The sequence below is a fragment of the Acinonyx jubatus genome, chromosome A2, assembly GCF_027475565.1.
Source record: "Acinonyx jubatus isolate Ajub_Pintada_27869175 chromosome A2, VMU_Ajub_asm_v1.0, whole genome shotgun sequence".
Lineage (NCBI taxonomy): Eukaryota > Metazoa > Chordata > Mammalia > Carnivora > Felidae > Acinonyx > Acinonyx jubatus.
In genome coordinates, this window is record NC_069383.1 from 69,700,721 (window position 1) to 69,728,446 (window position 27,726).

Below are 27,726 nucleotides of genomic sequence, written 5' to 3' on the forward strand. Positions count from 1 at the left end.
AAGTGACCCAGTTCCTGTTATGCCTCCAAAGTATCAATGGGTCATGGTGCTTACAGAAACAAGTATGAATTCTTCAGGTATTCAAAGCCTACTTTTAGTCCAAGAATACCCTGTAGCATACCTTTAACATCAGGTCTCATTCTTTAACATAAAGTCTATGAATCAGAAAAAAAAATCATTCTAATTTTATTCATTTTTTCCCTTTTCTTCAAACTCCTTCTCATCTCTTAAAATGTATCTTGTATGTATTTGTCCTATGCCAAATACTTAACCTTCTCCATCCTTTATCCTATAAGTTACATGCCTTGTTGTATAGTTAGCAGGGACAAACACTGTTCTTTCTACCCCGGAGCCATCTTTCTTTTTATTAGTCAGTACGCCACTAGGCTTTCAGGGTTCAAAATACTTTTCTAAAGGTATCAAACTTACTTTTAACCTCTCGAGGAAGGATAATCATAATTTGCCTTCATATGTAACTTTTATCAATTAGTTTTAGTCTTTCTTTCATTATCTCTATGGAATATGCATAAACTTTCATAAAAGAGCCTTTGAAATATTTGAAGATGAAAACAGTTTCATCTTAAGGATCCTGGAATTTCTGAAGTACAGGAAGTGCATGTCGTTAAAGTGATCTCCAGGGAATCTAATCAAACTAGGACTACAACCCTTTTCTACCAAGATCTCTCTAACATGACTGTTCTCTGCCCTTATTCTAATCCTGACTTAAAAACCTGGATAGTCACAGACATTTCTAGTCACTAAGGGCCCTTGGATACACGGTAGAGAACTCTTACATAGACCAGCACTACTGAGGCACTAAGAAATGACAAATACAAGAGGTGCCTGGGTGGCTCAGTTGGTTAGGCATCTGACTCTTGACTTTAGCTCAGGTCATAATCTCATGGGTCATGAGTTCAAGCCCCACATCTGGCTCTGTGCTGATGGCAAGGAGTCTGCTTGGGATTCTCTCTCTCTCTCTCTCTCTCTCTCTCTCTCTCTCCCTCTCCCCCTCTCTGCCTCCCCCCACACCACCTCAAAATAAATAAACTTAAAAAAAAGAAAAAGAAATGACTAACATAAAACAAGGCAGGAGGGCAAAATAATTACTTTTCATGTCTCAGAACACAAGAAAAATAATGCGCTTATTTAATAAATAAGTGCTAATTAATAACTCTTAATAATTAAGTAATAATCCTTAATAAGGATTTGTCATGGCTCCTGGTGAAAAGAATTGTTCTATTTCTTTTATGTATTATGATATGAAAAATATATTAGAGGATATTAAGTTATGGATTTGTATATATATTCTATCAAAATTTTAATGAGATACTTGGATAGGCTTGGTTTATAGAAAGAAGCACACAAATGGTGCTCAAATAGAACTGTAACTGTGGTAAACTTCTGCATGGCCTGAAAACGATTTTATCACTCTAAAAACTTACAATACTTCAATACTTCAATGTTGAGAGTCACGTAATTAATCCCTCCTCACTTGGGAAGCCCATTCCTGGAAGAACATGAGTCCTGTGAAGAAATGGCTGCTTATGTGTCCTTCCTTTCCTCCTCCTCCTCCCTTTCTGCCTCCTTCACTCTCTCCTTCTTTTCTCCTTCTTTCACTATTTCATTCTAACATAATTTTTCATTGACTTTAAATGATAATCCTTTTACTTCACTGAGCTGCCTCAAGGCCTAAAAATATGCTAAAGCACTCACCCTATCAATAAAACACTCCAGTGCTCAGAAAGCAAGTCAGAACTGGACAGTCCACAGGAAGTGGGGAGAAAAGGCCCTGTATTTAAGGGGCAGAAACTAACAGAACTGACGGCAATGGCTGTACCTATCTTGTTGCAGAAAGGTGTGGGGAGGGGCAGGGGGGGAGCGTGGATCTTGAAATGTCAAATGGCCTGTGTCAGGTCCACAGTTTACTTCCTTTTCCAAACCTCTAGGTCTTCAGCGTTCCCTAGCAACAGACGCAGAGGATCAATTTAGAAAAGTGCTTTCCAGAGCATTCCTATCTAGCTACTGACCAAGCCATTTTAGTTTATGTGATCAAGCAATTGAAATTCAAGGAGATTTATCACTGACTGTCCTCGGCAGCAAAAATGGAAGAGCGCCGCTTGATATGTATGCTGCTAATGTCTAAGATGACTGATTCTACCTCAACCGCACAAGCATGGATTGGTTTCAGTAAGAATTAGTAGTCTCTGCATCTCACTGTGAACCGACAGTGTTGCTAGGGAAACTGATAATTATGTGGCAAAATGGAGGGTGTAGAATAGGAAAAGGGTTCAGAAGAAATATAAGGTTTTGATCCAAAGCAGCGTGTTAATAGTATAGTTTGTTTATCTTCTGTAGTCACATAATTTAATAAATAACATTAATTATATGTTTGAGAAGATACAGATTTCTGAACTGAAAGAAATGAACAGAAATGAATTGAACATTGGAAAGCTACTGGTTACTGATCATACTTGGTGCATGCCACAGTAGAAATACATGTTTGCTACAAACTACAATTTAATTAAAATACTCAAAAAGAAACTAATTTTTTTTCTGGCATTTGTCTTTAGAAATCAATCTTTATAGAGTTCCAGATACAAAAACCAGAATCCTATAAAAGCTCTAATAAATTTGTTTTCATTCACCTCAGGGACTAAGTCATATAACCTCAAAACACATATTGGTGTGAAGAAAAAAGATGCGTTACTATTTTTATATTATACAGAGTAAAGCCAACCCAGAGACGCTGAGTGACCTTCCCGAAGACACACAGGTCTTCAGTTAGCGGTGATGCTGGTGCCAAATACTCCTCTTAGAGCTGCCCAAGAGGTGTCGTGTGCACGTCATATTTTATCAAGGGAAAGCCTCGCAAAAAGATATAAATGCAGTAAATTGGTCTCAAATCTCTAGATCTCACTCTGAAGGAAGATGTCCAACACTTTTCATTTTTCATGGCTACGAGTTTAGTTCTAAAAGTTCATTAACTTGTGTTAATGAGCACTTGTGTATCAGGAAAGTCTCGTTGGAGACATTTTAATATGTTAGAAAGATCATCAAAGAATTAAATAGGTCATTAGTGACAGTTTTACTGCATGGCAAATCACCGACTGTAAGCTGTCTGTGTCCTAAGATGACAATGCTAATTCACAACATTGTTTTATTTTCGCTTTTTCCAAGGACCACTAGGTACAAACTTTAAAAGATGAAACCGAAGGTTTTATATCCTCCTGTGTATTTATCTTGATAAATTCTTATACATTTTCTAATTTATAAATATACCACAAATATTAAAACATTCATTCACATTCATATACACACAACCTACGTATGGATGTGTGTCTGTGCAAGAAAGTAAGTGACTGATTTATGGTAGGTATGTAAAACAAGACAAACATTTACAACAGAAAATGTTTCCAGCGTTTCGATCTTATTTGGTCTTTGACAGGAAAGAATGGGAAGTGTATATAAGGACACCAAGGTAAAAGCATAAAACGATACAGAACTTCTTAACTCAATGAATTCCAAGTACAAGAAGTAGGTAATCAGCCTTCTGATGTTAGGAAAAAAGATCTTCATTCTAATAACTTAAAAATCGTAAGCTTTACTTATTAATACATAAGTAGTATAGCTTCACCCAATGGGGCGAACTATCATTTTAAGGTAGTTTATTTTTTTAAGGTAGTTTATTAAGTCTATCAATTTTATGATGGCTTAAAAACACTTGGCTTGCCTTAAGTTTCAATTTTGTTATTTCCTTACATGAAATCATTGAGTTTTGATAAAACAAGAAAGAAATAATAGGTTCTTATTTTGATAAACCTTTTTTTCTTTCCCATGGCAGAAAAGATTTTTCAACTTTTAAATCTCTGGGAAGGAAAAAGAAGAATATAAAGCCAAATTTTACAGTCATTAAAAACAATTTTTGCAGTAGGTTAAACAAACCTTGACTTAGGCCATCTTGACAAGATGTCTGCTTGACATCCAAGTTCTCCATGGTATCTCCTTTAGAGACTTCACCAAGAGATGTTCTTCTCTCAAAGATGTTGTTGTTATTGTTAACTTGAGTCCCATTTTGCTTCAGTAGTCTGAACACCTCAGCTTCCAAATCTCTAATCTAAGGAAAAAAAAAAATCCATCCATGAAACTCTAAGCCCGCACTCCTCTCCAAGTACTAAGCAAAACCATCCTATTCCTTAGTAGTCCCAAGCACATAACTCACCCGTACTTGCAGACCTTGAACTTCCACAAGATGAGCTTTTTCCAAATCTTCTATTTTCTTTCTTTCTGCTTCCTGTCTTTTGAGGAAATCAAGTTCTCTTAAGAAGAAAACAAAAGATCTGATTGCATCAGATACCCAATAAATGAGGAAACATGTGAACATTCTTATTTGAAGCAATAAATGGCACAGTGGGATAAATAACTGGACAGCTATTTAAATAGACAAGACTCAATCATAGTTAGAAAAAAAAGGTATCTAGTAATGAAAGCAAATAAGATATTTTAATGGATCTCAAAGTAAGGAAAATGCTTTGAATCTGCTTACTGTGATTTTCATTTGTAACTCCTGACTCTAGAACACCCAGACAGGTCTAGAGAGAAGCTACTGGACTAATGACCCACCTTGGGTAAGTTTAGTGGAGATAATTACATGTCATGTAGTTATAATTCCACACTTACAAAGTCATATGCTTAGTAAGCTGATAGAACTGGATGGTAAGAGTTTACAAAAGATAATTATAATTTTCCTTCTGTGAATGACAGTGGTGAAGGGTTGGGTGGGTCAAAAACACCGCAAGGGGGAGGAGGGGAGCTGTCGCCTACACACCTGAGGATAATATGGGGAGAGGGAGAAAATATCTCCATTTTGAGAGCCTGGACTACAACCTGAAAATTTGGCAATGCTTGTTATAAGGTTGTTTCATGAAATAAAATTAGGCATAATATATTTGGCAAGAAGGGTTAAAATAGTGATGTACTGAATTCATAATCACAAAGGGTAATTTCTCCCTTTTTAACAAACATTTTATAGCAATCTCCTTTAAATATTAAAAACATTCTTTCTGTGATAGGAAATGACAGAGACATTATGAATCTTATGCATACACTTAGCTTCTAAGGCTTGGCGTGGGGAAGGGTACCGACACTGCTTTTTGTTGTTCTAACTGGCCAGAAGTAAACTGATGAAAAAATTCCGTAAAAATTTCCCTGAAATGACACCAAAATCCAACAGAGGGAAGCAAAGCAGCATGAGTGTGGAAAGAGCTGTTGAAATGCAAAAGCAGAGTGTAGTGCCGGGACTCTCCTTCTGCAGGGGACTGAGGCCCTTGTGTTTTCTCTCGACAGCTGAGAAAGAGAAAATGGCAGGGCAGGGGGTCTTGCTAGTCAGTATTGACACCATCTGAAGTGGGAAAATTCTGCAGTTACTGATTCTAACAGAGACAGAAGCAGCCTCATCAAGGCCCAATTGCTGCTCTCTCTGTATGTACGGTGGGTGTGCGTGACTTCAACTGGGCTTCTTGCTTCCTGGTCACAGAGTTATTTCGAAAAGGACAGAAATTTAAATGTTTTCATAGTTACTAGGAATGACTATCAAAAAGAAATCCAGAGATAACCGACTGCCAAAAAACTGTAAAATAAACAAAATATTATCTTACATGAAAACACCATAGAAGTGATTTCCAAAACTATGCTTTCTAACTATGCTTCTTAAAGGGATAACCAAGATTATTTTTTCCGTTCTACTAAATGTTACAAAATGATGGGATATACACCTTCTTTAGATGCACACATCTATTCTTTAGTCATTAGAAGCTGCTTACTTTTGTTGAAAATCCTTGATCAATTTCTTTGCCTTGTTGTATTTCTTCTCCAAGGCCTGATACTGGCTTTGAGTCTCTTTGAGGTGCTCGTTCACCGTGTGGCATAACGTCTGAGCCTCAATCCAGTAACTCTCCAGCTTCAACATTCTCTCTTTATTTTCTTCTATATTCTGTTGGAGTTGGGTTTTTTCTAGTTCCCACCTCACTTTCTCATTTTCTGCTGCTTGCAGCTGGAGAAAGCAAATGTCAAGATAAGGATAATCTGGGTATTCTGTAGCAAAAATCCTTCATGTCTTTATAGTATGTTTTAAATTAAGTTCTACTGTCACATATACTTAATCATCTAGAACCTTGAGATGAGAAGAGCAAGTCGTATTTGCAGCATTTCAGAAATTATAAAATGGTAGCCTTGAAAATTGAAATGCTTGCCCAAGGTCACACATCTGATAAATAATACAGCCTGGATTTGATTTCAACTCCCATGATCTTTCCATCATACCATGTGGTTTGAAATTCTATGAACGGTAAATAAATAATGTTTTAGAGTCTGACTGATTCTATCCGATGAACTTCAGTGTACTTTCTTTTAGAGTTTCTTTCTTCATATAATTACATATAAAAAAATTAACTAAAAAGCGAAAGGGGGAGAGGCATGCTGAGAAGGAGAGAAGGGCAGAAGTACAGTTTGGCCTAATAGTTATGAGGGGAGGGGGTGTCTCTGGAGTCATTCAGTCTAGAGTTGAATCCCAGCTCTGCCATTATTGTTGGCCTTTAAACCTTAAGCAGCTAATTCAAGTTCTCTAAGACTCCAGTATATTACCTATAAGACAGAACTGTGATGTAACACAACGCCATACTTGGAACTGCTCCTGGCCATAATCTGATAAATGTTAGTTATCTTCACTTCGTTTTTATCCCTTTTAATAATATGATGGCATCCTTTATTTCAATTGACATGAACATAGTCTGTAGCTCATTATTCTGCTGACAGTGTTCTGAATTTCCAGAGCCTTATAAGCTACAATTTGCATGAAAGTATAAAAGATACTGAAAGTAAAAATATAAATTATTGCTGAATTATTTTAAATCCCTCCTATGAAACAGAAAGGAAGCTTTCTGTTTCTGCTTCCAGGGACTCTTAGGAATAAGATAGTAAACTAGTCCAACCCCCTTATTTCTACAGAAATTCAAGTCTGATCGGTTAGATGAGGGGTCAAAGGTCATTTATTCACAATAACTGACCTTTAAACTAGTGCTTCACCTATTTCACATGCTTCTTTTCAAATTCAAAAGGATGCGGAGTTATTATCAACTAACAATTTTCAAAATCTAAGACATCCCCAAACCATACCACATTCAGCAAATACATATATATGTATATATATGTATATTTTAAACTAAATGCATTGACAAAACAGATTACAAAGTCAAAAATAAAAATATTTCAAAATTAGGAATTCAATTTTCAACATGGATATAAAGAGTCATAGTAAAATAAGCTATTATAAATATTACATGCCAATATAATAAAGAACAAAATACAAACTTCTTATTTATAGGATTTTCTAAATTAAATGTTTTTGGTCTAACATATAAGCTTTGTTAAAGCACTTACAATCCACAGGGGAAATCTTTCCCCCTCATTATAACCGACAATTTAAAAAAAGTCTATTCTTCCATTCTGTGCTAAGAAACAATAGCAATTTAAAATAGGACTAGGTTTTTACTGCATCTTTTATTAAGCAATGTTTTGTATTCAAGTTGTTTATTTATCAACCACTACTAATTTAAAAATGATTATTCACAGAGCTTGGCTGACACCATGAATGATGTATAGACATGTTTTGACTAAGGAGCTACAGACTTATTAGCTGAGAATACCATTTAACCAAAATAGCCCTGCTAATTCATCTCCATTTAAAACACATGGAAAAAACAAAATAAGTGTTCAGCGTGAACAGGAAAACAGATCATTAGTGGTGAGGGAGAAATCATGTCTTAATTTTTAAAGGACCATAAAAACAATAAAGGATATTATTTTAAAAGTAATTCAAAAACATTTTTAAATCTTTGAAATGACATATTTGATAAAATTAGACACAGTTCTAGTAATTTACAAGTACCTTATAATTCACCAACTAAACATGCCCTTTTGAATCTTGTATTATTTCATATGTAAACTAAGAATACATACTCCCTTTATCAAGAACTGTTTTTTTCCCACAAATTTAAATAATACAAACTAAACTTGTCTAAAAATTTCCAGGAGCATCTGGCACCTCAAGTCAATTATTCACATATTGTATTAAATTCCATAATATTTAATTAATAGAACTGGAATTTTTTTCCATGAAAAAGAATGTGTTACATTAAAATACATTGTCTCTGATGAATAAGCTAAAAATAAATAAATGATTAAACCTACTTAAAATAAGATAAATAAAGAGAGATACAACCTAAGAGCTTGGATGATAACAGTATAATTAGCGGTCAAATGTAATTCGGATGCTAGAACCTTTAACAATATTTAATCTTTGAGGAAATCTCAGAGGGAACCGGCCACATATGTGCAAATATGTAAATATGTATTTTTAAAATACTGTGCTCTTTTCACGGAGGGAGTATGGTGGCACTTGCCCCCTCGGGGTAGGTGTTCTCGCTGGCAGGTTTGTCTACCTATCTAACAGTGGAAATGAACCTCTCACATCTGTACTCTTTCAAATGCACAGGAACAAATCCTTTAGTCCCAGGGTTGAATGTAGTCATAGCATCCAAAATTTCAAAAGCACAATTCAAACACCATTTAATGGTGCTTACCTTGGTCTTCAATTTTTGAATCTCTGCTTCTGTAACTGCATGTTTGATTTGCAACTGAAAATTGAAAAGAAAGAAAAAAATCTGAACTAGAGTGTATCTATATTTTTTAAGCCTCAGCGGCCAGAAGAATACCTTATCACACAGCAGAAGGCCTAGAAAAGCGCTGCAATGCAGCAGGTTGTAAATTAAAATGTCTGGTGTGTAAAATGACTCACTAGGTGCAAACTAACGAAACACAGGGTTTATGGCCCACATTCCCTAACAGATTAGGTTACGAATTTAATTGCTCGGGGACCAAAGAAAAGAAAACACATTTTCTAGCCCCCTTTGCAGCTCTTCCTTTCCGATCTGAGTGTCAAGGAATTGTCTTGGTGCGGAGAGTCTGGTGGATGTTCAAGCAGGCAAGTCGGCCCGAGGCCGGGTGAAGATCCGATTCCAAATCTGGAAGAAAGATGGCGCTATGGTCCCGCGAGCCACACGCACAGAAGGCCGAGCAGCTCCCACACCGCTCTGGCTGGCAGCTGTGAGGCGGTAGACGACGGTGCCGCGGTTCCACAGCGACATCGGTGATTTTTTTTTTTTTTTTTTTTTTTAATTGCTGGAAAGGTAGAGATCCAGATTTCACTCCTCCGAAAACCGACTCCTACTGAGGAACCCACACCCCCAAAAGCTTTGGCTACAGTTTATCAGCATGAGAACCACCATTTACATGTGTTTTGCTTCTCCCCTCCCCCCACTTCGTTTTCTCTGTAAGGGTGAGAAGAACAAACGAAATATTTATTTCTTTAAGGAATAAAAGAAATGCACCAAAATTTACAAAAAAAAAACAAACCCAAAACAATTCATGGGTTGAAAGTCTTTTTTTCTGAAATCCTCGAGGCCAGATGATTTTGGAATTCAGAATTCTCCCACTTTCAGAAAGGCAGTAAGCTGCATTTTCCATAAACTGCATATTGTTCACAACTTGGTCTGTGGAGGCAGTCTGTGATCAAACACACGAATATTTTTGCCACCAAACATAGTTATTTCTCATTAAGTGTGGTATACAATAGCATCCTGTCTGTTTCAGTCAGGTTTACTACCAAATGAGTTAAACTTGCCACAAAATTATTTAAAAAATTTTTTTTAATGTTTATTTATTTTTGAGACAGAGACAGAGCATGAACAGGGGAGGGGCAGAGAGAGAGGGAGACACAGAATCTGAAACAGGCTTCAGGCTCTGAGCTGTCAGCACAGAGCCCGACGCAGGGCTCGAACCCACGAACTGTGAGATCATGACCTGAGCCGAAGTCCGACGCTTAACCGACTGAGCCACCCAGGTGCCCCAACCCACAAAATTATTTTAAACAGTTTTCAGAGCATTTTGGATTTAGAATTATACCAGAAGGACTGTAAATGTCTAATATTACCATAATCAAATACATCTAAGGTTTTATTACCAGAAAAAGCCAGTCAGTTGATGGAGGGATAGAAATGTGCACCTTGGAGGTCACGACACCTCATAAACCTCAGCTCTCTTTGGTGTGTAACCTGCATTTTCCTAGTTTTCACCCAGCTAGTAGGGCATATGGGAAGGATGGAGAGGGATGCTCCTTCCTCGGGTCTCCTGTTATATTGAAGTCCCTAAGGTCTACACTGCTATAGCTGTGTCACTGCTCTCCATCTTGGGGGAGATCTGATCTCCGGATCTGAAGACTCCTGCAGTATTGTCCATGTGGCTCTTGCTCCTCTCATCCTTATTGGTTTGTAGGGGCTTCTGTGCACCAACAGTCTCTAAAGAGGAAGGATTCTCTGTGCTGCAGTCATTCTTTTAGGAGGCCCCAAACAGGCAGTCCTAGCTCTCTCAGTTTCTCTCCACAGACCTAGTGGCACAATGCTCAACCTACCAACCTTTAGGAGTTGCTGAGAGCAACAACGTGCCTAGCAAGTGCTGCTCCAAAATCATGGCAACTCCCTTCCACCTTGCTCATGAGGTCTGAGCTTACCCAAAGTCCTAGCCTGGATGAATCTTTCAGGACCTGACAGTGTCAGGCAGTCCAGCTCAAACGCTCAGATACTCCAGTGGATACTCCAGCTATGAGCCCTACAGTGAACAATGCCACTGCAGAATCACCGATGCTTATATTTCTGGACTCCCTTTAAGATGTGAAAAGCTAAGGGGTGTAGATACAAACTGACATTGTTGCCGTGAACTGCTGTTAAAACCACAACTAAGAATTTAGATCTCTGGTTCCTGATCCAGTGTCATTTTCCTTAGAAAATAGGATTAATTCAGTGTCCATTTATTGAAGAGCTGCTATGCTATGAGGATAACTCTTTCCCCTTCTAATAAATATTAGTGCTAATCTCCCTCACCAATATAAACTAAAAACCAGAAGTAGCAAAATACTTAGATATTAGACCTGCCTCACGCTATCAGAATTCTTTTCCACGGAGATCTTATACTTCAGTGTGCACACATGGGTATCCAGGAAATCCATGTGTCTAGGTGATTTTGAAGGATCTGCAATTGTTAGTGACAAGAACAACTCCTTGATCTTTCTACCGTGGCCAAGCGTGAAGAGTAGTTAAGTTAGACTGCTGGGATTCATCTCAGGCCTACCATGAACTAGCTACCTGATGCTGGAAAATCACCGAACCTCTCTTACCTTCATTTTCCTCAGCTGGAAAATGCAGTTCCTCATAGGTCATAACCTTCTTATTGGAAGATTAAATGAGATAACCCATGCAAAGCTTTTAGCACAGTGGTTACAAGAGAATAAGACCTCCACAGTGATCCAAGACTAAGACAAGCATGATTTTAAGAACCTAGTTTTTTTTTTTTTAATTACCCCAACACCAGTTCTTAGTTAAAAGTGCTAAAAGCTACAAAATGTCACACCTGAAATAAAACAAATACCTCTGGTTCTGTTTGAAGAGTAGCAAGAAATCAAAAGGGCAGATTTTACGACAAACACCGCAACCATGGGGAAGTGCCAGATTTTATTTTCTCAGTGGTTAAACTCCCTTCCGCGTAGGGTAACCAAGTATATGGCATGCAACTTTGGGACTTTGGATTTTCTTTGTTCAAATTGTTGTGACCGCTAGTAAACTGCTTCCCTGGGGCCTCGCTTCCCATATGAAAAATGAACATTTTTCATTTTCCCAAGGCTAGATGGGAAGAAGTCCAAGGCCCTTGCAAATACTACAGGTGTGACATTTACGAAATGAAAGAGCCTGGAGATGGTTGTCATGGTTGCAGAGTCTAGTAATTCTTGTCTCAAGTGAGTATTTTTAGTCCTATGAATGCATATATTAGCTTAATCCACTGGTGTGCAGGACAAACCCAGGTAAAACTGTGAACAGCCAGGTTGATCTCTGGCTACCCCACCCTCCCATCTCACCAAAACAGATTGACAGAAGAGAGTACAACTCATTACCAATAAAGTGAGAACACTGACTAAAGCTTGCACTGTTACTGAGTACAGTCGAATTCTTTCGATACAGGAAAGTGGAACGAAGTCTGTAAATTCAGACATCATTCAGAAGATGGACAAAAGTTTTAGTGCAATGTTTTCTTAGTATTCACGAGGCCTAAAATTATAAAGGTGATTATTTTAAGCCTGTATGTGTATTAAGAGAATTTCTGCAAGTCCATCTCTATTAGCAGGAAAAGCATGAAGAACAAACTAATTGAACTTTCATTTTCAGTAGCACAAGTTGCAGAGCTAGTAAGTGTCAAGGCCAGGCTTTGTACATTTTAGTCCACGGTTCTTTCCACTGAATTTCTTACATTTGTGGGACCCCTTATCTGTTTTATTGTTGTAAATAATAAAAGGGAAGGAGGACAGGCATTGTCCACCTCATTGTTCAGATGGGGTCAGAGGCTCAGAGGCTCAAAGAGGTTATGTGGCTTCTTCAAGTTCCCAGTAGAAGCAGGTGCTGGAGTGGAAAATATCTCAGGTCTGACTCTCCCTACTTGTCTTTCCCCTTTCACCAGGTACCTAATCAGTTTTGGGATACACTTTTCATTTAATCTTCACAAAAACTCTGAGGCTTGTGTCATCACTGTGACCTCCCAGTTGAGAAAGTACTACTCCAGCTGGAAACCATGGATCACTGCTGGTAGTCTCTGAGTGTTCTGACAGGAAATACAAAAATGGTGCTTAATCAGCTGCTGTGATTATTCATGGAACTTAGGAAGAAACAGCTCTCTCATTATTCAACTACCATTTACTTAATGAGACGATGTGCTGGGCTAGTCTCTGAGGACACAAAAACATGACACAGAATCTACTCTCAAAACACTGTAGGGAGACTAATAAACACGATCTCCTGAGAGCAGTTCCCAGGTCACTCTGAGAGAAACATCACAGGGACCCTGCTCCGAGATGGCCTGATAAATCTTTTATTCCCATAGCCAGGTCACATGACCTTAGGCTTTGGCCTGTTTGTCTTATCCCCACTTTGGCACATGGGCAGGATGAGACGGAGATACCTCCGTTTCATGGACAGAGGAAGAGAAAACCGCTTTTCAAAGAGATGAAGTGACTTGACAAAAGAAGCACAGTTGGTGGACAGCGGTGTTTCCTTATTCTTGAGCAGGTCTCTCTCCATGCGCTTAATAACCTTTCCAAAAGACAGGTCCAGGGGTTCGTCCATCACTGCCTGAGACTGGTCAGGCTGACTGACTGGAGGGACAGGAAGTCAACACGGCTGGTTAACAGAAACCCAGCCTGAAACACCTGTTGGAATTCTGGGGCTTCAGAGAATCTAGGTTTGGAGAAAACACTTGGGAAGTGAGGATATCAGTAAAAAGAAAAGGTGAAGGACTGCAGATCAGTGTCTTAGCTTACAAGACCAATCTCATCTCTTCTGTCATCTTTTAACATGAATACCGTGGAAGTCACAAATAAACATATGCGTCCTACAGAGAACAGTAGCTCTTATATAACATTCTGCAGGGGTACCTGCTGTGTATATTTTGTTTCTTTCTTTCAAAAAGATGAATCCAGAGCATGAACCATATCACTGAATCAATATAATTTGAATATAATTGCACTAGAAATAGAAACATCCTCATACAGAAATAGAAATGGTAAGACTAAACTTCTGTACTTTCTTTACCTATCCTGTGTAAGAACAGAAAACATTTTTCTTTAAAAAGTGGAAAATACTATATTTGCAGCAAAGATTTTAAGGCATCTCTAGTGCTAGAGATTTTATAATCAGATGACAGCAATATTCTCTGTTCTTATTTCACAAGGGTGAGACAATAAGTGATATTTGCACAGTACTTTAAAGTGTGGTTTCAGCACCAGAATCAAAATTTTTAGAATTATCTTTGTAATTATTTGATTGAAGTCTGTCTTATCTATGCCAGGGTAGGCTCCGCAAAGGAAGGAATGAGAGCTGTTTTTGCCTATACTTGAGTGCTATTAGAATGAAACTATGCCATATTCTTTTATAATTTCTGCTCAAAGCTTTACATATGGTACCTATCTTTACTTTAACAAGTGTTTTCTCAGGGAATAGCTGATGCAAAATTAGCTGAAGTTGGGTGGTTGAATAGTATAATAATCCAATCTGAATGACAACACTAATTGCAGCATATGTAGCATAGGGTGAGCTACTCCAACAAGCTCACTTTCCGAGTAGGTATTCATAAACTAGTTATTAATGATGTAGGTGAAAATGGATGTAGGTGAAAGCATGTAATTACAGTTTCTTTTTAAATAAATATCTGTTGGCTACTAAGTAAACTATTTTATATAAAGTATTTTATAGTTTCTCTACATGATAATGGAAAGTTCCATAAAGATAACTTTATATTATTATCTAATGCATTTACAACTTTCTCTAGATTATTTTTCATACATTCTCTGTGCCTTAAATAAAGTGAAATAGTACAATATTTAGACTCCGATTTTTCCCTCAAGACTCCCATGACTTCTGAGGAGGAATGTGAAGGAAAACACTGGACAAGGAGTTTAAATGTCTCCTGACCAGCAGTTTCTGATTCAGCGCCTTCCTTCTTCCCACTAAATTTCCAGTGAAATACATTAAACAAAAGAAAAACTCACAGCTTCAAGTGGACACTAAACCTAAAAACATCTGGTACTAGAATATGAAAGAGTCACAAAGCTGAATTTAGAAAAACTTATCCAAGCTTCCATCCAAAGGAAGGAAGATGGTTTGTCCATCCTCAATGACTGCTGGAGATCCGGAGTCCATCCAATGAGAAAGTTGGGCAACCTCTACTGCCTTTCCCAGGAATCGTCCTCAAACAAGGTTTGCCAACTCTCTCAGTATTCCACATCCATTCAGAAAGCAACTACTAGAATAGGAAGAGAATGCAGGAAGGTGGCTGAAGAGTGGCACGCTGCATATACATGCTCCAAAGTGGAGCAGTACAGATAGAGGTGGTCAAGTAAGCATTTTGAGAGCAGGGAATAATCTTTTTTTCCTTTAACTTAGAAAGCTGAGTGGCAAGATTTAGAAATATCTCACCTAAACTCAGAGAACTACATTAGATGATAGACCGCCAGAAAATAGCAACCAGACCAGAAACTAGGCACAAGGCACACAGATACGTCCTCTTGATGTGGGACTAGAAATGAGATGCATAATTTTTTTTAAGTTATTTATTTATTTTGGGAAAGACAGCATGTGAGTATATGCAAGCAAGTGGGGGAGGGGTAGAGGGAGAGGGAGAGAATCCCAAGCAGGCTCTGCACTGTCAGCAAGGGGACTGATGTGGGGCTTGAACCCAGGAACCGTGAGATCATAACCTGAGCTGAAACCAAGAGTCAGATGCTTAACCAAGTGAGCCACCCAAGTGCCCCTGGATGCCTAATTTAAAGAAGTAGATGGCTGCTGACTATACAGAAAGGCTTTTGTCTCATTTCCAGATAAATAGAGGAGAAAAAGGCAAACTTGATACTACTACTAAATATTTCAAGTGCAGGTAGAGAGAATATCAACTTGAAAACTCAAATAAGTAAGTAAACTGGAAGAATGATGTATCCCGTAAGTAAAAATATTTTAAGGTAACTCTCTAGAATACTGGGCTGGAGAGAAAGTGAAAAACCATGAGGAATGGATGGAGAATAAGGAAACCAAAAATGTAGTAAGAGAATTAAGTCATGTTAGAAATGCTAAAATGCATAAAGGAATTTGAAGTAAAAAGCATATTTAATGCTACAGAAAACTGAATCATTGATATGAGAGAACACATTTGAGAACAACCTCAAACAGAAAAAAAAAGAAAAGAAAATATGAACAAGATAATTAATATAGAACACAAAATGTTTCTAGAAAAGAAACAGCAACAGAGAAAAAATAACAGAACTAAAGAAAATATTAATCAACTAAAACCAAACCAAAACACAAACATAAAACAAGGAAAGCAGATTAAGAGGGAAAAAAAAATCAATGAAAGAAGGCCTATTTCTAAGAAATTATGATAAAAATTTAAAGTACAAGGCAGGGGCGCCTGGGTGGCGCAATCGGTTAAGCGTCCGACTTCAGCCAGGTCACGATCTCGCGGTCCCTGAGTTCCAGCCCCGCGTCGGCCTCTGGGCTGATGGCTCAGAGCCTGGAGCCTGTTTCCGATTCTGTGTCTCCCTCTCTCTCTGCCCCTCCCCCGTTCATGCTCTGTCTCTCTCTGTCCCAAAAATAAATAAACGTTGAAAAAAAAAATTAAAAAAAAATAAATAAAAAAATAAAGTACAAGGCTAAAATAATACAAGCATCCAAATGCCAGATTGGTGTTACACTTTTCCTTTACAATATGCAATGCTAACTCAAAATAATGAAGCCTGCCCTACAACACTGTCAGGAAAAAAATGTTGTGGAACAAAATATTAAGCCTAACTAATTATCATTTCTATGTCATAACAATTAGATTTTTTCCATTCTCAGTATGGGAAGCTCATGAAAGCTATACCTGCATAAATACTTAATAAATTACTTAAGGATATACTCTGAGAAATGAGAAATTCTGATGTAAAGAGACTAAGAGTTGAAACCAAGTAAGCTAAGAGTGTAACTATTTGTTGTATGTATCATTATAAAGCTAATTGAAAATATGTAAGTTTTTAAAATGTGACAATTATATTTCAATAACAATCTTGTCTTAGAAACCAATACTGTATCAAAAATATTAAAATTATATTGTTTTAGAACACTCAAAGGGTAGTTTTCTTCTTAATTTTGAAAATCATAGAAATAGAGATTTTATTAAAACTTGAAGATAATCCTTCCTAAAAATAATAAACATAAAGGAAACATAAAGCATAAATGAGATGAGATAAATTAAACTTTGATAATTATAACAATTAATTTAAATTGCTAAAGTTTCTTATTAAAAGAGCAGACTCCAAGATAACATTTTCAAAATTTACAATAAAACAAAGTACTTCAATTAAATTTACATGACAAAAGTACACATGTACATAAAAGTATGTTTATCCAGCAACTACAAACAAAAGTAGATTAGTAACATCAAACAAAGAATACTTAAACACAAAAAAAACCTTTGAGTCATATTTTATGTGCTTTCAACATAACATTAACATAGATAATCAAAGCTATTAGGCACAGAACATAATGAGGTGTAGTTTTACTATATGGGTCTCAATTTACTAGGTTAAATAGGAAAAATGACAAGGATACAGAGGGTAGAAAACACAATATTACTTTTATCACAAATACGCATATCAATCTATAACAAAAGCACCACTTTTTAACAAAAATCAAAACTTGTAGACAATATTATCTAACCACAATGTAATGAAACATTGGATTAATAATAAAAAGTTACAAATTAAAACCTGTTTCCTCAATTATTTAAAAAGAGAAAATAAAAACAATAAAAATAAAAAATATAGACTATTTGCAAAATGATGGCAACAAGAAGAATGCACACTGAAGCTGAAAGATGTTGCCAAAGACTTAGCTAAACAAAGAGGGATTCATAGTTTTAAGTGCTTTCATGTTTGAACAGTTAAGTATTAAAGTAAATTCAACATTTATTGTCAGAAGTTAGAATAAGAGAAATCAAACATTCCGAAGGATAACAGAATGATGGAATTAATTAAAAAATAAAGGTAAAATGACTGAATTAGGTAGGGGCAAAATGGCCAGGGTAGTGCAACATCACACACTAACAAAAGCTATTTGCTGCCTTTCCTGGATGCAACTTTGAAGATGCCAAAAATGAAAAAAAAAAAAAAAAAAAAGGAGACTTGATAGGTGTCAGGGTCTCATTCATCAATTAACAAAAAAACTTGTAAGAAACACTTAAGAAACAGAAAACAGGTGTTTCCAGATGTGTTTGGAAAAAATGAGTATGAAGCAAGAAAGTGTCTATAACCAGGAATGGGAGACAGCAATCTAATTAATCTTTAATCTTATACATATGACCTGGGTAAACCTGCATCTGCAAATAAAGCAGGGACACTTTATTCCATTCTTCTGAAGTTTAGACACCCTGGCCACTAACTTAACCTTTGGTGCCATGTGGTAAAATAGTAGCACCAGGATAATGGTGAATTAACATCAGGATAGCACTGAAATCCCATTAGAGTTAGGAAGAAGTGTAAGTGAGGTGGAACTAATTACTTTGTAAAAGGCATGCCTATAAACATAGGTAACTAAAACTCCTGAAATACAAAAAAATTGAAGAGAGAAGGAAAGGCAGAGGAGAGTATGCTATGGCTATTATTTTGTTAAATGGGAGGCACAGCTACTGATCTGCATTCTATGTTACTAGAGGAAAATAACCTATGACTGAGTCAAAACTACTCATGTGTAATCTCTAGAACAGAATGAAAATGTATAACTTTTAAGTAACAGATAAAAATTTGATGTATGTGTAATAGCAAGTAGGTAAAAGATAAAAAAGAAACAAGAAGAAAGTATGAAAATTGAAAAACATAAAATAAGGTGGCAGCTCTAAGTTCTAATATTAAAGTGATTACAGTAAATGTAAATGGGTTAAACTCATGAATTAACTGACAAAGACTCCCACAGTAATATTAAGAGTAAGATTTAAGAATAGGTTGGCTAAAGGAAACACATTTTAACAAAAGGGTATGAAATGGCTAAAACAAAGATAGAAAAAATAGATGCTGTGAAGCAAATATGATGCAAGAGAAAGGCAGTGTTGAATTTTTACTATCAGACAAATAAAATTTGGGGTAAAATGCATCATAAGGGACAAAACAGATGTTACAATAAATCAAAAAGTTGTAACGATCCTGAACATATATGTAGCTAATATCAAAGATTTAAAATATGTGAAACCACAACTGATAGAATTATAGGAAGGAAAAATAACTATAGTTTGTGATTTTAACATGTGCTTTTCAGAATTTGTAGATCAAGCAGACAAATCTAAGCCATGCTACAGAGAAGAAATGTATATTTCTACTATTAATAATATTTACATAAATGAAAAGCATATAAATTTCATACCCAAGCACAGAATACTTGTTTTTTTGCATACATGAGGACCATTTAAACAAACTGTTTATGAATTAAGCTACAAAAGAAGTCTTGAGAATTCTAAGTAGCTATCATATGGAACATGTTTTCTGACCAGAATGTGATAAAGTTAGAACCTGATAACAAAAGAAGAACAAAACAAAGTTACATATGTCTGGAAAGTAAAATATACCACTAAATCATTCTTATATTAAAGAGGAAACCCCTCTTTTATATTAAAGTATTAAAGAGAAATTACATCTAAATGACAGTGGCATTCTAAATGTAAAAAAATTGGAACATGTAACTAAAAATGAATATTTAGATAAAGTATAGCTTTAAATATATTTATCAGAATGCAAGAGTTATCAAAAATAGAGTACTAACTACAATTGATCAATACCAAAACAAGAAAGAAGGGCAAAAATAAGATACTGGTAGGAAATAACAAAATAAGTATTTTTAATTAAAAAATTAGGCATGTAAAGGCTAACAAGATAGATAAAAATTCTAGATAAAACAACTAAGAAAAATATTCAAATAAAAAAGAAGAAAATAAGAATAATTATAGACATTAAAGATTTCAGTACTTAAGAAGTATATTGTAGATCAAAATGTTAGAAAATATGAATGCCAGAGGAACTATATAAAATTCTTGAGAGATGCAAAATACCAAAACTGGCCCAAGAAAAACTTGAAACCTTGAAGACAGTAATGGCTATTATTATAAAAGGTTTTTAAAATCTTCCTCCACAAAGGCACAGATGGTTTTATAGCTGAATAATAACAAACTTTCAGGGAACAGAAATTAGTTTTATGCAAGTCATTAAGTCTATCTTATAAAAGTCATTTCTAAAAATAGAGAAATTGAGAAAACTTCTTAACTTATATTGAAGCTAATAGAGAACCTTTGTGGCAGCTTTTGATTAATCCACTCTAGTTAAGATCTTCTGTTACTTATAGCTTGTGTAACTAATAGAGGGTACGATAAAATATTAGAGAGGGCCAGAAAAAAAAGACTTCAATTAAACCGATACATTACATAAATGTGGATTAAAAGAGTCAATGTGATAAAAATGCCAGCTCTCTGCAAGTTAATTTAGTAGTTTAATGTAATTACAATAAAAATGCAAAGCAGTTTTTCCAAGGGAACTAATAAAGTGATTCAAATGTTTTCTTCAATAGGTTGAACACTACCAGAATTTTGAAGAGTTAGATGAATCTGATTTACTCCATCAAAATTCAATATATATTCTAACAGCATTGTACCAAAGAATGAGAAAACAGAACTGATTATAAGGCCAAAAGTAGTCCAGAGTGCAAAGGCACCAATTCTGTGGGTAATAATGCTGGCCTTCCAAGCAGAGGGAAATGCATAAATGAGTGTTGAATAAAAGTGCCAGCTATCTTGTCAACTACTTGGAGAAATTAAATTAGATGCCTGTCTTGAATTATACAAATTACGGTGTATGCTTTATACCACTGATTCAACAAATATTTAACCACTAATTATATATGAAGAAATATGTGAAAACCTACAAGAGCAAGCAAAAACAGAGGAGCATAGAGGCTGGTAGAAGATAGGAAATTGGCCAAAAGTAGGACTGATTGAGATAATGTCAGTCTAATACGTTTTGCTCAAAGAGTACAGCATGTGCTTCTGTTTGATATAATGTAATCGAGAGAACTCTCTGTAACAGAAGACTTTGTATAGACTCCAATACACATGACTCTCCACCTCCATCCCATTTGTATGGAATCTTGTGAAAAATATCTAGTGCTGTAAATTACTTGGACATTTATGTTAATCACACAAAGAAACTTAAAACTGTGAGAGTGGCAGTGTACATGACACAAATGCTGAGATGGAATGCCACACAGCTGATATTCAGTGGCCATCTCCCGAAGAAATGAATATATTAATCTGTTAAATATATCACAAATAAGAATACAAGAATTAGAAGTGAAACAATGTGGTATTTGCTTAATCTTGAGGTGAGGACAAACCTCCAATTCTTAAGAACCAAAATTAAAACAAAACTACAGATTCAGTTACTCAAGCTAAAAATAAATCAGCTGTGTTACACAGAATGGGTCCAGATTATGCAGTGGGATACACCAAAGTGAGCAGTCATTTTCCGTAAAAAGCCAGATATCAAATAATTTAGAATCTGCAGGCCACATGGTCTCTGTGTAACTCCTTAAGTTGGCTATTATAGCCTGAAAACAGCCACAAACAATAAATAAATAGATGTCCACGGCAGTGTTGAATAAAACTTTATTTACAACACAAGGCAGTGGGCTAGATTTGGCCAATAGGTCATAGTTCACCAACCCCTAGGTCTAGATCATGCGGTTGTCTGCACAATGGTGTACACACCTCAAACAATATTTACAGAGCATTGACTCCTTGGCTCAACTCAGAAAGTGGGAGATATAACCTTCCATATACTATTTCTGCTTTTTATACTCTTTAGTTCCCATAAAAGAATGTGGACCCAACTTCCAGCTCAATCATCTACCAAAAAGTAGGGCCATACTCAATTGGCAACATGGGTAAGCTATATTACAGGCCTTTGCTCAGATATACTACCTTGATTTCACTGCCTCAAACCCGGATTGAGAGTTACAATATTCCCGAAGATGTTTTTTAAAGAACAAGTGGTCCATCTATACTTCTAGATAATCTGTATTCTTGGGCCAAATCGGAGCTTCAGAGAAAGAGGTCCCTGGATTACCTCTTCCTCCCACTCAGCCGCTTCCAGCAGAACTTTCTTTTTCTGCATTGCTCTTTGAAGATATCAGTTAATTTAGAAACCCTTTGTAAGAATTGGCCCTAAGATAGGCATTGCTACTCCTAATGTAAAGGAGTATTGTGATCATTATAGAATAGTGTACTTCATTTGTCACCAAGGTGTTTGTATCTGATTTAGAACTAGGAACAGTCATAAATCATCTGGAAAACCCATATATTTTGCCTCAAGGACTCTGTGTACTATACAAATGGAAATGGTTCAACCTGACAAATAATAATAGGTGGAAGAGAAATGGGCACTCTCAACACACTGGGTGGCATAAATAAATTTCTGTGTCACTGAGAAAAGCCATTTTGGTGGCAACTTGGTATTAAGTACCACAAGTTCCCAAAATACTGATATTCTTTGATTGAATAATTCCACTGTGAGAAATTATCCTAAGGGTAAGTATAAAAATATTTATTGCAGTGTAACTTTTAATAATAATAACATTTTTAAGCTCAAAACAAAGGAAATATTACAAGACAAAAATTAAGTAGATCAGTAAGAGATCCATATAGTGAATAAACATCATTTATGGATGAATATTTGATGACATGGGAAAATCCTAATAATGCAATTATAAGTATCAGGAGTAGGAAGTTAACATAGTATATACTGTATAATCATAAATACCACAAAATTGGGATCATGAATGATTTTTTTTGGTGTTTATACAACTGTGCATTTTCCAAAATTCTATAATAAACCTAAGGGCTTTTTTTTCTGAACAAAAATTTACATTTTATTTAAAAAAAAATTTTAATGTCTTTTTTATTTTTGAGAGACAGACACAGCACGAGTGAGGAAGGGGCAGAGAGAGAGGGAGACACTGAGCCTGAAGCAGGATCCAGACTCCAAGCTGTCAGCACAGAGCCTGACGTGAGTCTTGAACCCATGAACTGTGAGATCATGACCTGAGTTGAAGTCTGACGCTTAACTGACTGAGCCACCCAGGCACCCCAAAAATTTACATTTTAAAAGTACATTCACTTTGTTATTAGTCTCACAAGTATAAATTTATCATAAGGAATTAAAAAGGTAAGTCAATATATAGGACACGGATAGGTATAACATCAGAACATATAAAACTGACCTACTTAGACGATACATCAGAAATTATATTTTAAAAAATTAGAAATTATGAATGAAAGAAAATTAGAAATTAGAAATAAAATTAGAAATTACAAACTTGCAATTATCAACATTGTTTTTCATGTATAGGAGAACCTTTTCTTCCAAAAGGTCAAGTCCCTAACAGGCTGGAAAGAAGGAACAATGGTTTTCAAGCCTCAGTGCTTCAGGGTTATTGTGGGGAAGCTGTAAATAATGACACAATTGCCTTCAATAATGGAGGATGTTCCCTGAAACAATGAAGAATAAAATGCGTGGGGACCCATTCATCACTGTCTCTGTTTTACATGTTGGAGTTCTGAGTAGCTAATTTCGAAGAAGAAGAATTTATGTGGTTGCCTGCATTTGCCCTTTCAGGATCCATTTTTGGCCCTTTTCTAATAGTTCCTGCCTCAGGAGGCTGACCTCTTCAGACTCCTGCCTGGGTTTGGCCAATAGGAGGCAATTGCAGGAGAAGAGAAGGGGCTGAGTGTATATGACCCACCCTTATCCTCGGGATGTAGTTTTTAGCAGCGGCCGCATCTTACAAAGATGCCCTTCTTCGAAAAACAAAAAAAAAAAAGGGAATCTCTTTTCCTCTTTTCCCACTAAAGCCTTCTTTTGGGAGGAAGTTGGAACAACAACTTCCTGCTGTTGCCAGTCCCTGTGCACCTCACCGTCCCTGGGTAGTTATATTAATTCTGTTCAAGGTTCATTCATTAAACTTTAATTTCTTCAATTAAATTCCTTAGGTATGTCGTCTGATTCCTTTTGGGACCTTGTCTATTTTAAGAAAAGAAAAAAAAACTTTCTTAGAAATCACTGCCTTAGAGGAAAGCTTATCATCCAGTCCCCCAAATTCTATAAAAATTTAAAAAATACAACCTAAACTTATCATGAAAACCAGACATTTAAGCTACAGCTTAAAAATATGGAACAGACAAGCTGTAAGCTATCACTACGACAGATAATAAGCATTTAAAAATTAAGGACTGTGGAATGAGATCTACTTAAATTGTACCTTGAAATTCAATGAGATTCAAGACAACCTGTTATCAAAAGGTTTTCTTTTGAAAATGGATTCTCAATACACTTTTCAAACAAAAATGTAAATTTAATAATGAAATGGACATGTATAAAAAATAGTTTGCAGATCAGCAGCTTACCTCCTTGAACTTGTGACTGAGCTTGCTTGTGTCCAGGTCTGATGGGGAAAACATGTCCTCATTCTCAGGCAGCTCAAAGACTTCAATGGCCATGTCACTGCCAGGAAGAACAGGTCCTACCTCATCCTCTTCTTCATCTGTGGCATATTCTCCTGTCTGAAAGGAAGGGGATTTCAGAAATGGAGCCGTCCTTACCCCAGGTGGAAGTGGGTTATTTGAAAATATTTTATAAAAGGGAAGTAAAATATGTCACCAAATGCTGAAGTGTAAGTAGGCTTTTAAGTCAAGCATGCCTCATGCAGCCAATGTTAGAAACAGTTGTTAGTTCAAAGATCTGAAGTGACATGTCTATGCCATACATTAAGTGCATTCCTAAAAATGTAATAGCCATCAGTAGCATCTTTAGTATAGCAACAGAAGTTGTTTTCAGTCTAAACATTTGATGGTTTTACAAAATAAAATTACATTGCTAAGGAAATAAGTAGTTCCTTTAAATTCCCACCACTAAGTGGATAAGTCACCCATTACTGAGAGCAGGGAAGAAGGAAGAGAAGATCAAAAGATTCACAGAGCTGGAAAGGACCTTAATTAAGCCTCACAAAGGTTTAGTAGATGAATTCTTCTAAGGTTTAGAGTTCAATCAGTTGTTTTGTTTGTTTGCTAACAAATGTGTTGGTTAGCAAGTGACCGAAAAGAAAGCCAGAGGTTTCTAACTCACAGCCCACAGACGTGTACGGCTTTGCCTGAACAGTATTTTGATGAATCTTAGTATTTTGTCAATGCTAAATAAAAGATTCGCATGAGATTCTAGAGTTCCAGTTTTCCTGGAGAAAGCCAAAAATCTGGCAAAATGGGCATGTTGCGACATGAAAACAACTGGCTGGTCAGCAGCGGCTGTCCCCTTTTGGATGGGTCCCACACCTTCAAATACACAACTTTTACCACCCCGTGTTGTTCCATGCTGTTAGCTCACTCCGTGGTACCCGCAGACCCCTGTGAGTACGCGAGTTCATGACCCCTGGAATAAATGTTGCTCCACACCACTAACTTCCCTAACATCATTAGAAAGTAGCTTCTCTCCTGGCAGCACTGGGATATGAGACTCTAATTCAAAATAATTATTTGAAATCTATACCTTCTGATGTAACTTTAAGATAAATCACTGAGTCACAGGGTCGAAAAACAAAGCTCATTTAATTTGCCCCTGTTCTTTCAGGTAGTATTACTTTTAATACATGAAACAGACAGGAATTCGTATTGCCTATAAAAACACTTTCATAAAGTGTGTGGAATGATCTATTCCTTTGATTAAATAGGCTTAGCGTCTGATTGCTGTTTTTTTCTTTTGAATCTTTACTATATTCTTCTTGCTAACACTGAAATTCTATTTCTCTTACTGTTTTGCACATGAAGAAAGTCTGGTCATTTACTTCAATGTAATAATTCTTAATGTCTGAAAGACCATTATTAAATTGTCATTCTGACTTCTCCTTTCCAAGTAAAATAACTCTGGTTTCCTCATAGGTCTCATTCTCTGTTCTTGTCTTGGGCCCGTACTCAGACTTCTCTCCTAGTCCTCCACACTTGTTTTATTTTATTTTTTTTTAATGTTTATTTTTTTATATTGGGAGAGAGAGAGACAGAAGGAGCAACAGAGAGAGAGGGAATCCTAAGCAGGCTCCCCACTGTCAGTGCTCCATCCCACCAATCATGAGATCATGACTTGAGCTGAGATCAAGAGCAGGAGGCTTAACTGACTGAGCTACCCAGGTGCCACTCCACACTTGTTTTAAATTGTGGGGCCCAGAAGTAGGTACGATTCCCAGTAAGGAATCTGAGGGCCATTCACTAGGATAAACAAAGTGCCTCAGCAACCTTCAGACACTAGTTCTCCACATGGAGGCTATGACAGCCTCAATTTTGGTGGCATTTGCATAGAAAAGTAAACTTAAGTGATCTCTGTATGACCTAGTGCCTCAGTACTCAGAACCCCAGGGCTCTTTAGAAACCAGTCTGAAACTGTGTAAATCATAAACACTATTCCAAGTGCCTCTGGCACTGGCAGGAGACAGTAGCTGAGCAGTGGGGGCTGGTGATTCCAGGTACCTTGCACTTACTGGTAAGATTAAATCATAGAAACCTTTTTTTTAAAAAAAAATTTAACGTTTATTTATTTTTGAGAGACTGAGAGACAGAGCATGAAGGGCAGAGAGAGAGAGAGGGAGACAGAATCTGAAGGAGGCTCCAACCTCTGCACTGTCAGCAGAGAGCCTGAGGCGGGGCTCGAATTCACGAGTCATGAGATCACGACCTGAGCTGAAGTTGGACACTCAATCAACTAAGCCACCCAGGTGCCCCTAAATCCTAAAAATCCAGATTTGGTATGACTTTCTGTAAATTAACTCATCTCCTATTTATTCATGTTTTTAGAACCAATAGGTACTTTGTAAATCCCAGTAATGTTGATTAACACAAGTGTAGTAAGGCTGGTAAGTACACAATCCTGACACCTTGCCAGAAGTTTTGGTTTAGAGACATTAGACTTGTTTTTAAACCTAATTACAACTAACAGCAAATCCATGCCTTTATTACAAAGGCCTAAACCGGGGCGCCTGGGTGGCTCAGTCGGTTGAGCATCCAACTTCAGCTCAGGTCATGATCTCATGATCTCATGGTTCATGAGTTCAAGTCCCACGTTGGGCTCGCTGCTGTCAGTGCAGAGACCACTTTCGATCCTCTGTCCCCCTCTCTCTCTCTGCCCCTCCCCCGTGCGCGCTCTCTGTCTCAAAAATAAAATAAATATTAAGAAAATATAAAGGCCTAAACCAGGTATATAAAACTCACTTCTACATCATCGATTTGATGGATTTCCTGAATGACTCAATAAAATCTTAAGCTAAATTTAAAATCTGATGACAATGTGACACATTACAAACATAAAGTTGAAATGAACAATTTGATTTCCCTTTGCCAGCTTGAAAATAGATACTTTTTCACTACACGTAAGGCAAAGAATATAAACATGTGCCTAGAACGGGGCCTGACATATAATAGGATCTCAACAAATATTTTTAAAAGAATATACTCAAGAATGCCAATTGCATTTGCTTGGTAATACCTATAACCTCCTAAGGGGGTTTTCAATCATATAAAAGAAAAGAAGACCCTGTTAAGTCATTTGTTATGAAGGCAGTATTCTGTCACATTTATTATCTTTTTTTAATACTTCTTTCAGTGAATAACAGGATTAGAGTATATACAATATATGTAATTCTTATCTCTAAGTATAGTTCTGGCTTTGTCATCCATTTTAGTTACCAAAATTACCATCATAAATGTAAGTTATTAAGAGAATTCTTCCTCTTGACTCATTTTTTTTTTACTTTGCCAATCTTCTCTCCTCAGTATACAAATTATCTGCAATTCTGCTGAAATTCTTTTTTTAAATTAAAAACCTTTTTTAATGTTTATTTATTTTTGAGAGAAAGAGAGGCAGAGCACAAGTGGGGGAGGAGAAGAGAGAGAGGGAGACACAGAATCTGAAGCAGG

At 36.5% G+C, this 27,726-nt stretch overlaps 1 protein-coding gene across 17 annotated transcripts in view; it reads right to left on the reverse strand.

Moving 5' to 3' along the window:
* PPP1R9A (protein phosphatase 1 regulatory subunit 9A) overlaps positions 1-27,726 on the reverse strand; it is a 323,631-nt gene that overhangs the window by 51,537 nt on the left and 244,368 nt on the right. For all 17 annotated transcript variants that reach the window (XM_027071911.2, XM_053218431.1, XM_027071909.2 and 14 more), the window contains 5 exons: positions 24,178-24,333; positions 8,637-8,690; positions 5,820-6,049; positions 4,220-4,316; positions 3,943-4,114 (listed from right to left, as the gene is read on the reverse strand). In XM_027071911.2, the coding sequence (XP_026927712.1) occupies positions 3,943-4,114; positions 4,220-4,316; positions 5,820-6,049; positions 8,637-8,690; positions 24,178-24,333 (709 nt within the window). The remainder of the gene's footprint in view (positions 1-3,942; positions 4,115-4,219; positions 4,317-5,819; positions 6,050-8,636; positions 8,691-24,177; positions 24,334-27,726) is intronic.